General features: G+C 40.2%; 1 protein-coding gene across 1 annotated transcript in view; it reads right to left on the bottom strand.

Annotated features, from left to right (window-relative positions):
• Positions 1-5,001: 5,001 nt before the first annotated feature.
• CFAP47 (cilia and flagella associated protein 47) overlaps positions 5,002-17,403 on the bottom strand; it is a 572,366-nt gene continuing 559,964 nt past the window's right edge. The window contains exon 65 of the mRNA XM_040424993.1: positions 5,002-5,211. Coding sequence (XP_040280927.1) covers positions 5,002-5,211 — 210 coding nt within the window. The remainder of the gene's footprint in view (positions 5,212-17,403) is intronic.

Here is a 17,403-nt window from a genome sequence, read left to right as displayed (position 1 = left end):
GAAATGCTTCATTTCCTCTGTGGTGGTGGTTCTTGTTCCCAGCAAGATTACAGCCGATCACTATGGGTCATTCCAGCAGGACAGTTTGTGATTGACTTATTGTCAGACTATTCTAGTAATAACCCCTTAGTGACCAGCCTGCTTTGGCGCCTTAGTGACCAAGTATTTCTTTCATCATCACATTTCTGGAGCTACTGTATTTGAGGGCTTGTTTTTTTTAGGACAAGTTGTAGTTCTAGTGACAGTGATTACACATGTTTCATAATGCGGCTTCTTAAATGTCATTTTCATTTGATTTTGTTAAATTATTTGAAGCTGGCAGCAATTGGGACGTGTATATTTGTGACCAAACATAAGTGATGCCTGCTGCGTTCTGCTATCGACCATGAAGTACTTGAGATTGGACAGCAATCAGTAGCTACTGGAACTGCAAGGATATTTTAAATTACTAAAATATTTCAAACTGTTATCATTTTCCTGGTCCCATATTAGCTATTATGGTTAGTGGTGGGTCCACAGCAAAGTAGCAGGAACATGATTTTAAGGTGGCTCACACAATTACTGAGGCCACAGAAAATTAAGTAGATTTGCAATAACAAAAGAATTAGACTGCAATTGTAAAAGCCACTGAAGTGATTAAGCAGCTACGTGCTTAAATATCTGACCATAAGAAATCCCTCAGTTTCCCTATACAAAACAATGCATTCTCTAATGCTGCCTATTTCTTTTTCATCTTTTTTATTTGCTACATGAAGAAAAATGGATAAAACACCAGATGTAAGAAAGAAATCATATAAGAAATCATACAACTTAAAGGGGTTATCCTGAAAAAGATAATGATAACTTATCTTCAGGAAAGGTTATCATTATCACATCAACGGGGGTCCAAGTCCTGGAACCCCCTCCGATTAGCTGTTTCAGGGAGCCACTGCGCTCACCAATGAATGGGGCTGAGCTACAACTAGACCATGTGACCAATGTACAGTGATGTCACTGTCCTAGGAAGAGGCTGTGGATATCAAGGCCTCTTCTAACAGCTGATCTTCGGGTGTCCTGGGTGTTGCACCCCTGCAGATCTGATACTGATGACTTATCCTATGGATAAGTCCTAAATATCTTTTAATGGATAACCCCTTTAAGTGTGATTAAAACAAATATAAAATGCAGCAATATAAAGAGAAATATAACAGTCTTAACTAAGCTTCTGCACATTACAGACAACCCCTTTTATATTTGAGCAGCTGACTTCTGGCACCACCAGTAAATAGCTGATTTTACCAGGGGAAGACAAGACCACCAGAAACAGATCACACGGGGTTGTTTTGGTGAGACAATTCTTTTAAGTACAGGCAAGTGAATGCAAATAGCATAGGGGAAATAATGCACGTGCAAGTATGATATATTAGAAGAGTTGACAAAAAAATTAGAAACAATCAGCTTTTTCTAGAAGTAGAACCACATCTGTCTATGGATTGTGTCTGGTATTGCAGCTCATCTTCACTTACTTGAATGTGGATGAGCTCCAATACCAGTCATAGGGGGTCATTTATTAATAACCGCTATAGCTGGCGGTGGATTTGACAAAGTTATGAAGAGGCGGTGCCTCATGTTGCAGCTGTGCCTGTAGAATAACATTCAGAAAGTGGTGCCCTTAATACAGTGCAACCGGTGATGCCAGCCCTATTATTACTGTCTAAAAAAGAAGATGGGGGTAATTTTATTTGTCTTCTATTTATTTTGTCTTTTTGTCCTTTTTTTTTTGTCTTTATATAATTTTACTTCTCACAGTGACCTCACATCAGGATTATGGTGGAACATGCTTTACACAGACACACATAGTTAATGCTTACATTTTGAGTCCTTAGTCCAAGCCCATGACCTTTGACTATGACTATAAACCCTGAAGACATCTGAGATAAGACCAGATGTTTTTACACTATGAAAGTTTGAGTTTTTGTTACCGGTGAAACTAAACAGCTTAAAGCAAAGTGATGCGTGAAATCAGGCTTTGAACAAAATTATTTCCGTTTCCAATAGAAAAATAAAAACTGCTTCCAATAGAAAATAAAAAAAGTTTATGGCTGTTGAAATTTGAAATGAAAAAAGGCCAGACAACAGAAAATACAGGTACAAAACATAAAAATCTGAAATAGTAATATTGCTCACATCTTAATCGGTATTAAAATGATATTTTTTCTATAGTTTACCTTACCATGAATTTCTAAATTAATAAAAAAATGAATTCATACAATATTGTTTATATGTATTAAATAGTCTTAATACTCATCGAGTTGCCAATGAGCACTCTCCTTGCAGTCTTTTATGATCTAATACAGGATATCAGATACATAACAACAGGGGATACATGTAGTTATAATTGTATCACCGACATAGAGGAAAAAGAACTATCTATTCAGTAAACCGATATGAAGCAACACTACATAAAATTTGTTCCATAAATAGTACATTCAATGAACATTGTATATGTATGTCATTTGGGGAAATTATTCCCATCACATCAATGTGCATGCCTAAATTAATTAACATCTAATGTAATCTACAGAGACAGAGATTCCAAATACCTATTAACATCTTCCTTCAAGACTTACAAACCTTAACACTGCAAAGAAAAATCTGTAGTCTATTCTCACAGCTACAGTCAGGTCCATAAATATTGGGACATCGACACAATTCTAACATTTTTGGCTCTATACACCACCACAATGGATTTTAAATGAAACAAACAAGATGTGCTTTAACTGCAGACTGTCAGATTTGAGGGTATTTACGTCCAAATCAGGTGAACGGTGTAGGAATTACAACAGTTTGCATATGTGCCTCCCACTTGTTAAGGGACCAAAAGTAATGGGACAATTGGCTTCTCAGCTGTTCCATGGCCAGGTGTTTGTTATTCCCTCATTATCCCAATTAAAATGAGCAGATAAAAGGTCCAGAGTTCATTTCAAGTGTGCTATTTGCATTTGGAATCTGTTGCTGTCAACTCTCAAGATGAGATCCAAAGAGCTGTCACTATCAGTGAAGCAAGCCATCATTAGGCTGAAAAAACAAACCCATTAGAGAGATAGCAAAAACATTAGGTGTGGCCAAAACAACTATTTGGAACATTCTTAAAAAGAAGGAACGCACCAGTGAGCTCAGCAACACCAAAAGACCCGGAAGACCACGGAAAACAACTGTGGTGGATGACCGAAGAATTCTTTCCCTGGTGAAAAAAAACACCCTTCACAACAGTTGGCCAGATCAAGAACACTCTCCAGGAGGTAGGTGTATGTGTGTCAAAGTCAACAATCAAGAGAAGATTTCACCAGAGTGAATACAGAGGGTTCACCACAAGATGTAAACCATTGGTGAGCCTCAATAGCAGGAAGGCCGGATTAGAGTTTGCCAAACGACATCTAAAAAAGCCTTCACAATTCTGGAACAACATCCTATGGACAGATGAGACCAAGATCAACTTGTACCAGAGCGATGGGAAGAGAAGAGTATGGAGAAGGAAAGGAACTGCTCATGATCCTAAGCATACCACCTCATCAGTGAAGCATGGCGGTGGAAGTGTCATGGCGTGGGCATGTATGGCCACCAATGGAACTGGTTCTCTTGTATTTATTGATGATGTGACTGCTGACAAAAGCAGCAGGATGAATTCAGAAGTGTTTTGGGCAATATTATCTGCTCATATTCAGCCAAATGCTTCAGAACTCATTGGACGGCGCTTCACAGTGCAGATGGACAATGACCCAAAGCATACTGCAAAAGCAACCAAAGAGTTTTTTTAAGAGTAAGAAGTTGAATGTTATGCAATGGCCAAGTCAATCACCTGACCTGAATCCGACTGAGCATGCATTTCACTTGCTGAAGACAAAACTGAAGGGAAAATGCCCCAAGAACAAGCAGGAACTGAAGACAGTTGCAGTAGAGGCCTGGCAGAGCATCACCAGGGATGAAACCCAGCGTCTGGTGATGTCTATGCGTTCCAGACTTCAGGCTGTAATTGACTGCAAAGGATTTAAAAGTATTAAAAAGTGAAAGTTTGATTTATGATTATTATTCTGTCCCATTACTTTTGGTTCCATAACAAGTGGGAGGCACATATGCAAACTGTTGTAATTCCAACACTGTTCACCTGATTTGGATGTACCCTCAAATTAAAGCTGACAGTCTGCAGTTAAAGCACATCTTGTTTGTTTCATTTCAAATCCATTGTGGTGGTGTACAGAGCCAAAAATTTTAGAATTGTGTCTATTTCCTAATATTTATGGACCTGACTGTATATGCTGTTGTCTGGTAAGTGATGGACACCATGAAGGACACCCAACAGATCCCATTGGTGTCTGTCACAGTGGCATAACGTGGGTTGCCAACGCCTGGGGCCAGCAAAGTATTGCACCCCCTTTTTGACTCTCAGTGGTGCTTGCTGAGAGCATGGGACCTAAGTGGGACTTGGAAATGGCTTAAAGGGGTTGTGCCACCAATTACAGTTATCCCCTATCCACAGGAGCTAGATTAAGTGTTTGATAGTTGAAGATCCAACCGCTGGGACCTGACTGATCATGAGAATGGGAACCTGCAAGTGTAGCTGAAATGCCCATGAGAATGGAGTTGTGGTGCGTACACATGACCACCACTCCATTCACTTCTATGCAGCTTCCTGAAATGCTAAATTGGGAATTCTCATAGAAGTGAATAGAGTGGACGGACCCTTGTCCAGGAAATATATTACATGGTAGCCATTCAAGGATGGCTTGAGTACAGTAGAATGCAAGAAGCTCCAATTCAGGTTCTGTGCAGGAGACTACACACCAGTATGTTCATATTCTCTATAAGGACATACAGACAGTGGGTTTTATTTTGTGAGACAACTCTTTAAAATAATGACACAGAAAACAGTAAAAGACATTGCAAAAGTTTTAATGTAAATACATGGGTTGTGACATACTGTATATTTTATACAATGTAAAAAGAAATTAGTTTACAAAGAATTTACTTTGTGCTGAACATTAAAGAAGCTCCCTTAACTGGGGAAGACACTGCTGTCGTTGTAAGTTTCAGGTTTTCGCGTAAAAAGTTACGTTTTTGACAAGTCATTGATTTTCTCATACCCAAGGAACATATTTTCGGGGAGACATTTGTAGGTGGAGTGGTTTTTGGAGGAAGTCCATTGATCTCATAAGTCCATTGCATAGACGATGACTGAAAAGTAAAAAAAAAAAAAAAGATCAAAACAATTCAAAATAACTCGTGAATTGGATGTTTTTCAGACTAGTAAATCATTTTTTCACTTTCCATAGCAAATTGTTGCCTATGTACCCATTGTGTGACTCCTTTGAAATGTGCCTTATCTGTCTGGCAGTCACAATCTGCTATGGTCCACTCTGTATTTAACTGTTATAGAAGCTTTTGACTGTTACTTTTATAGAGCAGTGTTATTCTATCACTGTTGAGGAGCACTGTGACTGTCTATATTATGAGAAAACTCTGGCTGTTACACTCATGGAGCACTATGACACCTTATACTATGAGAACACTCTGGCTATCATTGTCATAGGTCACTGTGACTGTCCATGTTATGGGACAACTCTGGCTTCACTGTCATGGAGCACTGTGACTGCCTGTATTATGAGAACAATCTGGCTTTCACTATCATGGGGCACAACAACTGTACATATTATGGGACCACTCTGGCTTCACTATTACGGGGTACTGTGACTCCCTGTATTATGAGAACACTCTAGCTGTCATTGTCATAGGGCACTGTGACTGTCTGTATTATGGGACCACTCTGGCGTCACTGTCATAGGGCACTGTGACTGTCTGTAATATGGGACCACTCTGGCGTCACTGTCATGGGGCACTGTGACTGTCTGTATTAGAAGATCACTCTGGCTGTTGCTGCCATGGGGCACTGTGACTGTCCATACAGTGGGACCACCTTGGCTGTCACTGTTATAGGGCACTGTGACTATACAAATTATTGGGAGCACTCTGGCTGCCACTGTTATGGGGTACAATTAATATTTATGGTAGCTACAGTTTTGTAGTGAGCTTTTGGGTAGGTAAGTTGCTATGGGTGTTATCAATAGACATATCTGGGAAAAGCCAAACTTTCATACATAAAGATACTATGTTGGGACAAGAGTGTCAGAACACACATATTCATAAACTCGTATGTCCCCCACACCAATAAAGATGGACTTTTTCACAGTGTTAATTTGATTCATTTTCAAATTTAAAATAAAATTCTTATTAATAAATATAGTTCGTAAACTAGACTTGCATATTCTCTTAACACAGTGTGCCAGCATGTTTTTTTTTGTAAACAATTTAGATTACTGTAGCATTACTCTTCATGACGAAGGACCTCCAATAATTCCTGATTCTTCCCGTTGACATATTTCCATTGCATTACATTGCACACTTTCCCTATTGTTTATATAATTAACAAGATCAAAGGTAGTCTGTCACCAGGAAAGTTTCTGTTAAACCAGGCACAATGCCTTGTAGGTCTAGCTGAATGTAACAACTTTCACTTAGTGATCTGTTGCTTCAGTCTGGAGAAAATGTACTGGAAGTAAGGAGAAGGAGGGTCTGGCAGAGGAAGCTGGAAGAGCATGAGTGCACAGAGTGACTTGGGCCAGCTCTCAGTGCACTTAACTAGTACTTTTTCTCCAGAATGAAGCAACAGATCACTATGTGACAGGTATTCAGCTACTCTACAAGACACTGTGCCTGGTTTATTGGTGATCTTCATGGTGAAAGGTTCCCTTTAAGGAACTCCAATTTAAATTATCCATACATAAGTCACTGTACAAAAATTAAAGGGGTTGTCCAGCTGGCAATATTGATGACCTATCGTCAAAATAGTTTATCAATATCTGATCGGCAGAGGTCCTACACCCGGGACCGCGGCCGATCAGCGATTTGAAGAGGAAGCGGCACACCATGTGAGCACACCTTCCTCTTAACTACGCTGCACTGTCTCGGAGGTTCAGTGTAATACAAGTACCCGCTCCATTCAAATGGAGCGAGTGATTGAAATTACACTATGCCACCGATCCACAGGAGATAAGATGTAGTGTAAAGACAAGGAAGTAACGACTGCATGGAACGCCACCTCCTCGTCAAACAGCTGATCAGCGGGTGTGTCGGGTGTCGGACCTCCACTGATCTGAACAACCCCTTTAACTAAAATTATCTATAACAGAATACCCAAATTATATAGTCAATACGATTGTACGTATAAAGTGAGTTACTGTATGATTTAAAAAAAAAGGTTTAACAGTTAAAAATTGGTAGTGTTTTCAGATCCTTTAATACACTGGCTGGCTCAAATAATAACTGAACCATCATCCATAATGCAGATGGCTTATCACATTTACTATAATACCAAGGGCAGAGAATAGAAAAAAGGTTATGAGGAGAGGGCTGTAAAAAAAAGTGTACGATAATAACATCATATAATTTTAATGACCACACATTGGCCTATTAAGTTTCTGCAGTATTATTTTAGAATAATTTCTATAATTGCATAATTAAAATACGCTGAAGGTTTTTTAGGGATATAAAAAAAAATGAAGTTAATGGTAATAACCATATTTAACATGGTTTTTATGTAATCTGGTCCATAAGTCTAAATACAATGAAGACACATTTTTGTGGCATAATGATATTTTCTAAGCGGTTTTCAACAGCATTTGGACATTTTTCATTCTCCTATCTGTTATCTCAGGTCCAAATTGGTTATATTTTCCAGCCTTTAGGTATCAGTGACCAATCAGAATTTCAGCAATGGTAATAACATATGATATATATATATGATATGATATAAAATGTGCAATGCATAATATATCAATACAACCTATACCTACTGTATGTGTGCACCATTCTTTGCATGGCTTTGCAAAAAATATTTGATAGAATATTTTGTAGGCAAGAAGCACCTGGGTTTTATACAGTATGAGAGTGGTGCTCATCTTTAATTTTTGTTGTTCTTCTCTCCAATTGGGTGGGAGGGTGAGTATAAGGGCTAAAATGTCATTATAATGCTGTTTATTGTAATTCGGACCTTTTGGATGGTCTGAGGTTGTATATCTTTTTTTTTTGGAAGTTTGATAATAAAAGAATTATAAATAAAAAAAATAAAAAATTTTTTTGTTGTTCACATGATCTTAGAGTCTTCTCATAGGAAATACACAGTCTACAATGTATTGTTCATCATGGTATCATATATCATATTCTCCACACTCGTAATACAACGCTGTAGAGCATTATATTGGCAGCCTGTGACCACCACCATGCCCCCTCCCCCAGGCAGGCATGGGCGCCGCTACACTCACCCAGATGTTGCTCCGGTGGTCCAGACCTGCTGACCTTGCTCTGCAGCAGTCTGCCTGGCAGCCAGTTCCCTGTGTCTGTCCCTTGCAGGCTACACCAGCATCTTGCTGGCAAAGGCCTCTTACTCCTACCCATATGGCGTTCACGCTCACTCCGGCTCTTAAAGAGTCAGAATATGCACACCTTAATTTTACCCAGCCAATGGCAGGCCACATACAGACATAGCATATATACATACACTGCTCCTATTCATTCACACTCTGTGCACACAAATTAACGTACATCCGTCATCATAACCCTCCCTCACTCCCCCCACACACACTGCTCGCCTTGCTTCACTTGACCAATTATCGCCACTGTGGGTCGGCCACCTTGGGAGGTCTTTATTGGTCTTGGATAACCCCTTTAAGAATCTGCAAGATTATCTACACAGGTCAAATGACTCTGGTGTGCAGGTTTAGTGTATGATCCCCTAGCATCAGGGGCGGACATACCGCCTGTGCAGCCGGTTCAGCTGCACAGGGGCCCAGCAAGGCAGAGGGCCCTTTCCAGTGGCAGCAGAGGTGTTTTTTTTATTTATCTTATTATTTTAATTACTCCCTTTCTCTTGCAACAGGGTAAACTGGTCATCTGGGGGAGGGGGGTAAATTGAGGGAAGTCGGGGGGGGGGCACAATTAGGACTTACTGTGCATCTGCTGCCATTCTGCTTAAACTCCATAGATGAAGGACCTGCGATTACATCACAGTCATGTGATCTTTTCAACACTGGAAGTGGTGGTAGGACCTGTGATGAGGTCACCATCCTGTGACCAGTGCAGAAAGAGGCAGCGCTCAGCAGTGGAGGACTGTAATGTCATGGAATCAATGTAAGTGCCAGAGAAATGCTGGGAGATGTAGTTCTCCCCATTATACCTCCTCCCTGCTTAGTGGGAGCGAAATATTTTATTTAACTGGGACTGTATGTTAGAGGGACTGAAAGGAGGGGAGGGTTGTGAGTTACATGGGACTGTATGTTATAGAAGATTGGGGGGACAGGACTGATGCTATTTATATGGGACTGGATATAATAGAGGACTGGATGGAAAGGATTGACGTTATTTACATGGTACTATGTGTTGGAGGGGCTGAAGAAGGGGATTTAAGTTATTTACATGGGATTGTATATGATAGAAGACTGTAAGGAAGAGAGGTTATTTTCATGGGACTGTAAGATATAGAAGACTGGAGAGAGAGGATTGGTGTTATTTACATGGGACTGCATGGTAAAGAAGACTGGAGGGAGAGTAGTGATGTTATTTACATGGGACTGCATGGTATAGAAGATTGGAGGGAGAGGACAGGCATTATAATGTATGGGGGCAATACAGAGAAGATTATAACTCAAGGGGGTATGGCAGGAGGCATTATAATTACAGGGGGAAATGCAGGGGACATTATAAATACTGTGGGCAGTGGTGGCGGGCATTACCACTACTGAGAGCTCTAGAGAAGTGCCTTATAGATTGGCCTTATATCTATAAAGGTTGCCCTACAAGTACTGAGGGCACTATAGCGAGCCTTGTGACCACTGGGAGTACTATGGGGAGGCTTATTTCTACTGAGGGCTCTATGGGGGCATTATTATTATTATCAGGCACAATATGGAGAGCATAACTTCTAAAGGAGGCACTCTTGGAGAGCATTATCACTATTGGGGCACTGTAGGGGCTCTATTACTAATAAGGCTACAATGGGAGGGAATTACTAGTGGTGGGACTTTAAGGACCACTATTACTATTGACAGCAGTCTGGGAGGACTATTACTATGGAGAGACTAATTGTATGGCGCTATTATTTCTGCAGTATAGTGTATGTGAACATTGGGGAGCACAGTGGGCACATTACTAGGGGTAGTAGCTGAATAACTATGTTAGGGCACCAGGAAAGTAGGTGATGGAAAGTGAGGAATCTAAGATGTCTGTGTTGCAAACTCTGCATAGCCATGACGTGGCTCAAAGATGTTGTCATGGTGGTCTTGGCTGAATGGAGAAGATGAGGAAAGTGAATGTCTGCATTAGAGGAGACATCACTGGATGTAAGAGGTATGGGGCGCTAAGTGCTAAGCTGAATGGTCGAGCAGCACTGAGCAGAGGATGCAGGGAGGCGGTGTGTGAGAATCGCGAATATTAATCGCGAATATCGGCACTTCGAGAATTTGCAAATATTTAGAATAAAGTGATATATTTGTAATTTCGAATATTCTAGATTTTTTTTCTTTTCATCAGTAACCTCCCTTCTTGCTTGTGGGCCAATGAGAAGGCAGCAATGTCTTTGTCTGAGCTTAGTAACATCCCTAGCAACCAATAGGAAAGTTGCCTACCCCTTACTAAATAAGAACCTCCCCAGCAGCCATTTTCTACAGTTTTTTAAAGTTCTGAGAGAGAGAGAGCAGTGTCATTGCTGTGCTCTGTGCTTTCCACTCATTACATTATATAGTTAGATAGCTTATCTATATAATACAGATAGTTAGTGGGAGATAGTCAGTGTAGGTTAGATCCTGATATAGTGTAGCTGATAGGTTCCAGTGCAGGGTGTTAGGTAGTGTGATAGTTTCTGCTGTCCATAAATATATGCAGACCAGCTAAAATGTGGTGTTTCACGTATTGCGCCAAAATATTCGCATCATTAGTGCTGATTAGCGCAATCACAAATACATTGGAGCACTCTAACTGCATATAAAGCAATTTTTAATGTTCTGCCGTGCCAACCATTTTATCCAGTCTCAGGAAACTTCTAGCAGCTTGAAAAATGTAGCAAAAGTGACCCACGCCTGTATTTCGCACGCATTACACAAATTACAAGAAAATAATCTTGTATTTGCGAATATATGATGAATATTCACCCAAATATTTGTGAAATATCGCGAATTCGAATATAGCCCCTGTCGCCCATCACTACCTATAACACAGGCTGACCTGTTACATGTGAGTTGGCAGCTGAAGGCATCTGTATTGGTCGGGTGATGATATAAAAATTGTTTTATTATATGTAAATGAGCCCCTAGGAGCAACGGGGGTGTTACCATTACACCTAGAGCAGGGATCGCCAACCTGCGGCTCTCCAGCTGTTGTAAAACTACAATTCCCACCATGCCATGCTGTAGGCTGATAGTTGTAGACTGTCTGGGCATGCTGGGAGTTGTAGTTTTGCAACAGCTGGAGAGCCGCAGGTTGGCCAGCCCTGACCTAGAGGGTCCGCTCTCTCTACAACTGCCACTCCCTGTCTACTTTGACAGGGCTTGGCAGTGAAAATGTCATCACACCTGGGCATGTCAAAGTGCAAAGGGCAAAGCGGTTATAAAGAGAAGTAGCCATTAGTCGTAATGTTAATGCCTCCTTTTGCATATAATAAAACATAATTTTTAACAAGATGTTTTTAATTTGCACGTATATGGTTATATCTGTATTTTTTTTTGTGTGTTTTTTTTTTTTTTTTTTTTGGGGGGGGGAATCTTTGCACAGAGGCTCTCTGCTGTCTGTGTCTGCCCCTGCCTAGCATCTATGCTGAACAGGCCTATAGACCTCTATAGAGACATCCTTTTGGAATCTGTTGGGTATGTATATTTTAGTGTACTTTGCATAATGGATCTTAAAGTGGAGTGTCCTGCATTTTTCTATACCGTGGACCACCACAAAAAATTATACATATACTACAGTATATTTTTTTGCAAGGGGGCGTATTGACAACATATGGTGTACAGCGGCATATGATGGGGCTTTATGTTTGACACTGGAATATTTCTTCTCTTATTTCTGTAATAGAAAGTACAAAACCCTGAGTTCTGCAGAACAATTTCTGGTTTATCCTTAGTGCCGGCTTCTATTGCCTATTAATGAACTATGCCTGATTATAGTAGCCTCACTTCAATCAAGCAATGTGCTGATTCCAATCTGTACAACAACTCTGGTTTTAATAAGCCTTTAACCCAGAGGGGATCCAAATTGCTTTGTTAAGTGAAGTTGAAGGTGAAACAGTTTATCTTTTTTGGATTCATGAAAATGTACCCTAGGGTTATGCTCACTGTGAATATGATTCATTAACCTTTGTTAAATCTTAGTACAGATCTGAAAAGCTGACCAAATTTAACCCTATGCATGCTGTACATGCATTCCAATATACAGAATGCTGTGCTTGTCTTATTCTATGCAAAGGGGAAACAATTGAGTTAAAAAAAAAAAAAATCATTTTCATCTTAATGACTAAACAGAAAACCAATCAGACTTACGAAAATTGTCAATCTGCACAGGAAGAGGAGAAATATACAGTGAGTCATGGAAGTGTTTGTCATATCGACACTTTTTTTTTCTTTCTATAGCCTTTTTTATACATGTTGTTACAGATTTTAAAGGCACAGAGCGTTTAAAGGCTACTTACTGTACTTGTCCAGCCATAATTATTTTACATTTAAACCGTTTTTCAGGGAGATGGATGTTGGCAGTTTTTTTTTTTGTTTTTTTTTTAAAAGGCCAGAATGGGTTAATAATAGAAAGCATCACTCAACTCATTTTTATTCTGCTACTGCCATTCCAACAATACTCTGCTCTCTGCTCCCTGGTCCTGGCTCGACACACAGGAAATGGGTGGATATGATAGGAGCAGTGACCCAACTCAGCCAGTAATTGGCTGAGTGGGCATTTTCAGCTATTTCCTCTTCGTTGAGATGAGACCAAGAAGCAGAGACCTCGAAGATCCAGAGCAAGGGTAAAATGGCAGCAGCAACAGATCTGTAATGAGAAGAAGATCAGCAGCAACATTTCAACTACTCTGAGTCTTTATCCAGCATAACTACTCAGAGTAGTCAAAACATTGCATCCATACTGGTGAATAAACCTGAATAATTGGAATCAACATAGAGTGCTGCAATATTCTCATTACTGATTATCGGGGGCATTACTGGCTAGGACCTTACATCGCAGGTACCACTATTTATTGGACTTAAAGACTGTTGCCAGAAATCATAAGTGCTGCTACACCTGTTTTTTCTAGCAGCAGCAGATCAGTAAAGTGAGTAATCTTTTTATTTTTAACCATTCTATCTCATTAAAAAATATGTTACTGGACCAACCCTTTAATCATATGTAATACAGAGTTTTGGAGTTAGAGGTTTAAACCATGAAGGCCAAAGAACCCAAATCAATTGCTCATAGTGTAGTCTATTTACAGATGGAGCCAGCTTTATCTTGACTTCTATAACGTCAGGATGGTCACTTCAGTGCTATCTATTATATTATTGTAAGGAACCAGTCAATATAATGTTGGCTACAGGTGTACAAGGTAATACATAAGACCAATGTCATACAATTGATAAACTCTACATATGTGACATACAATATGGATAGTTACTAATAAAGCATAACAATGTATCCCCCCCCCCATAAAGTGGTTTATAATATAATGTTTGGATGTGAATCTAATAGTCTCCAGCTGTTGCCCACATTTGCTAAAATTTAAGATGCTGCAACTCATTGCTATTGTCTTTCGACATCATAAGGGATATGGTTTATTACTAGAATATGCAATAACTTTCTGATGAATTGGGAACCCAAATTCCACTCCTCCAATAGTCCTCCGAATGAAGGAGGTGCCTAATCATCTTATGGCATACACTAGCTAGATGCACTAATTATTCAGACACCCTGGTTATTCAACTTCCATAAGTTAGTGGAAAAACAACCGAGAAATGACCTTTCAATTTTAAGAGCTCCTTTGGAAAATGAAAGGCGGAATCTGATTGGTTGCTATGGGTAACTAAGCCAGTTTTCCTTTACACCAGTTTTAATAAATCTCCCCCTATGAGTCCATGAAAACCACTGGCATCACTGACTATTGGTAGGGAAAGCTCTGGAGATCCATTTCCTGCCTAACATGTGGGAAATAAAAGACAAACTTAGGGCACAAAAATGGACACACAGATCAACAACAGACCCTTCACAGCCGAAACACTGTCATGGACGTATGAATGAGATGTAGTAAGGCTTGGTAGATCTAGACAGTCAAGTAACTGGACTGTCATTTTTCTAAAGCAATTTCTATGCCAGGTGGTAGTTAAATATCATAAATAATAATATTATATATTAACAGTCTATTGGGGAGATTTATCAAAACTGGTGTAAAGGAAAACTGGCTCAGTTTCCCATAGCAACCAATTAGGTTTCACCTTTCATTTTTTCAGAGCTCCTTTGAGAAATGAAAGGTGGAATCTGATTGGTTGCTATGGGCAACTAAGCCAGTCTTTCTTTACAGCAGTTTTGATAAATCTCAAGTTATATGTGAATATTCTAAGTAACGTTTTTGAGAAAATTGGATAAATGAATTTTTGGATATCATTTTTGAAGTCACTTTATGTATTCTACTTTCTCATTGTTTCAGTTTAAAAAAAACTAAAAAACAGTCTAACTTGGCTTTCTTACTCAAGCCATCCATAGTGACCAGAGAGGGAAGGGGATGTTAGAGCATTACACATTACACTGATAAGTGCAATGCTCATCTGTGGCATCTTTATCTAGGCCTATCAAGAGAACAATAGAGCTGTCATACAGTCATCCCAATTCTACATATGCTAACTAGTTGGGTCCAAAATGACAAAAGGCAGGGACATCAATACCATATTGTAGCACATTATACCACCCCAGCAGAGCCAAATACCACAGAGCATCTTAATATACTGCCCCAGCAGCACAAAATACATCCCTAAAGACTGCCACTGGTTGGCCAAAAGGAGGGCTCAGGCGGCCCCATGGTCATCGGCCCACCGGGAAGTTTCCCTGTAGAATATATGGCCAATCTGCCCCTGCTTGTGGATGTAGTCAAACCTCACCAACTTAAGTTACACATCACCTCTTAATCTTGCCCTCTCCTTGCGGGTGTCCCTCAAGGCTCCATCCTGGGACCCCTACTCTTCTCTATGTACACCTTTGGCCTGGGACAGCTCAGAGAGTCCCATAGCTTTCTCAACCACTTCTGTGCTGATGACATTCAAATTTACCTAAGTAGTATCTACAAATCTTCCTTCTGCTTCCTCTAAACTGTTGTGATAGCATAAAATGTTAATACCAGCAATATCATTCAGGTTTCACAGATTTACAAGAAGGTGTCATAAACAAATATTTTTATATGAGAATGTAGGTGATAAAGCAAACTAGTGAGAAATTCTGTGTTAGAAAAGGCCTTCAGGAAACGAGATCTCATGTGTACACACATAAAATGATTGTGAAGTAATCACTTCAGTTATTTAAATAACTTTGCAATTTATTATTTTGCAATATGTCCATCTGATTGCTGTCTTTTGGAATTTATGGCCAGAAGGTCACTTTTCAACTTATCAGTGAACTTAATAAGCCTACACTGTTTAATCCCCTATTACACTGGTCACAGTCACCTTACTGATGACTAGCGTACGTTGCTAACGCTGCTTGATTACTGTAGCGGCGTAGCGGGGATACCAGGGTCGTGCCCTGAGCCCAACATGCCTCTGTTAGACCCCGCCTAGTCCCACCTCCAGACAGCACCAGTCAGAGGGGCGTGCGTGCATTGTGTTAATCTCCGACCGCAAGGCACGTCACATACTCTGGTCACATGGGAGGTCACCTACCCCACTACATGCCTCCAGGGGGTGGAACTATTGGCTGCCCGGGCATGTTAAATATGCCATGAAGAATGTGCCGAGTTTAAAAGCTGCCATAAGCAGGAGAAAAGGAGCCCACACCATGCGCACATGGACATGGATAGAGGGCTGTTCATTATAGGCATCAGCCAATGACCAATGCTGAGTCTCTCTCTCTCTTCAGTCCCCTGATGACTTGGCTTGTCGCCAATGAAACGCGTCGGGACGTTTGTTAAACTACTATCAGGGTCTCCCTGCTGTTTTCCTTGATGAAGCTGGGCAGTCACATATCTGCATAGGGAGAAGCAGAGACATCTCGTTAAGAACGGCTCAGTGGGGTCGCCCTTCTGAGGGTGAGCATATTGCTCCCTTGGCAGCAGAATTAGTTCAGGTTAAGCAGGGATAACTAGGGTAAGAGACCCAGCATTTGGATCCATGAGACCCTCACTAGGTGCCACAAAATTACACTATGGAAAGACCGTTCTTTTTCGCTGCACTGTGAACCATTGCACAAGCGTGCGTCACTTTTATCTACTTTTCTACATGTTTTGGGCCCACAGGTACCAAACCTGGTATTTTTGGGGTAAATATCTGTTTACTTATATATCAAGTTAACAGTGCAAATAATGAAAAAATATGTCATTTATATATCTAACCACAATGTAAAGTACAGAGACCAACTGAGGAATAGAAAAACAGTATTGATGAGTGACTGAGTGGAGGAAATGACATCTACATGGAAGGCCAAACCGTAATGTAAAGTAAAAATCACAACTACACTGTAATCCTGTAGAGTGCACAAACAGGATGAGGTACAGAGGGAAACTGGTGAGGGAGAATAAGGGGATGAAATTAGAATGAAAAAGTGTGGAAGAGGTGAGAGGACCAAGTCAAAACACCTCACTAATGGTCCTTTACACAGGTCAATTTAGAGGCAATTCTCCAGAATCAACCATTGTTCCCAATAATTGCCTGATCATTGAGAAGTGGGGAGTGTTGAATTTACATGCAGCGATCATCCACTTTATATGGGGATGAGTGATCGCTACTGCAATTTCTCATCCTGAAAACAGATTTAATGTTTGTGGGTAAATGCTCCCTGTTTACACAGGACTATGTGCCCATAAACTATGATTTTGGATGCAGACAAAAAGATGTGATCACCAGATGAATGAACGTCGGGTGATCAGCATTACCTTTTCACGGGACCATTATCAGGAATAAGCATTTCTACAAAAGGACATCCTCTATAATTGTCCTAAGGTAAGATGAGTATAAGCATATTTAGGGAGTGAACTGTTAAAGTCAATTTTGCATGTTTGAGAAGCACCTGAAGAGTAATCAAGGCAGACTTGTGTTTTTTTTAAAGCTAGTCAAAGTGAAGGTGGTACTGCAGCTGGACTGATTT

Source organism: Bufo bufo, chromosome 3 (assembly GCF_905171765.1).
Source record: "Bufo bufo chromosome 3, aBufBuf1.1, whole genome shotgun sequence".
Classification (NCBI taxonomy): Eukaryota; Metazoa; Chordata; class Amphibia; order Anura; family Bufonidae; genus Bufo; species Bufo bufo.
Note: the sequence above shows the minus strand (reverse complement) of the source record. Positions and strands in the feature narration are given on the sequence as shown.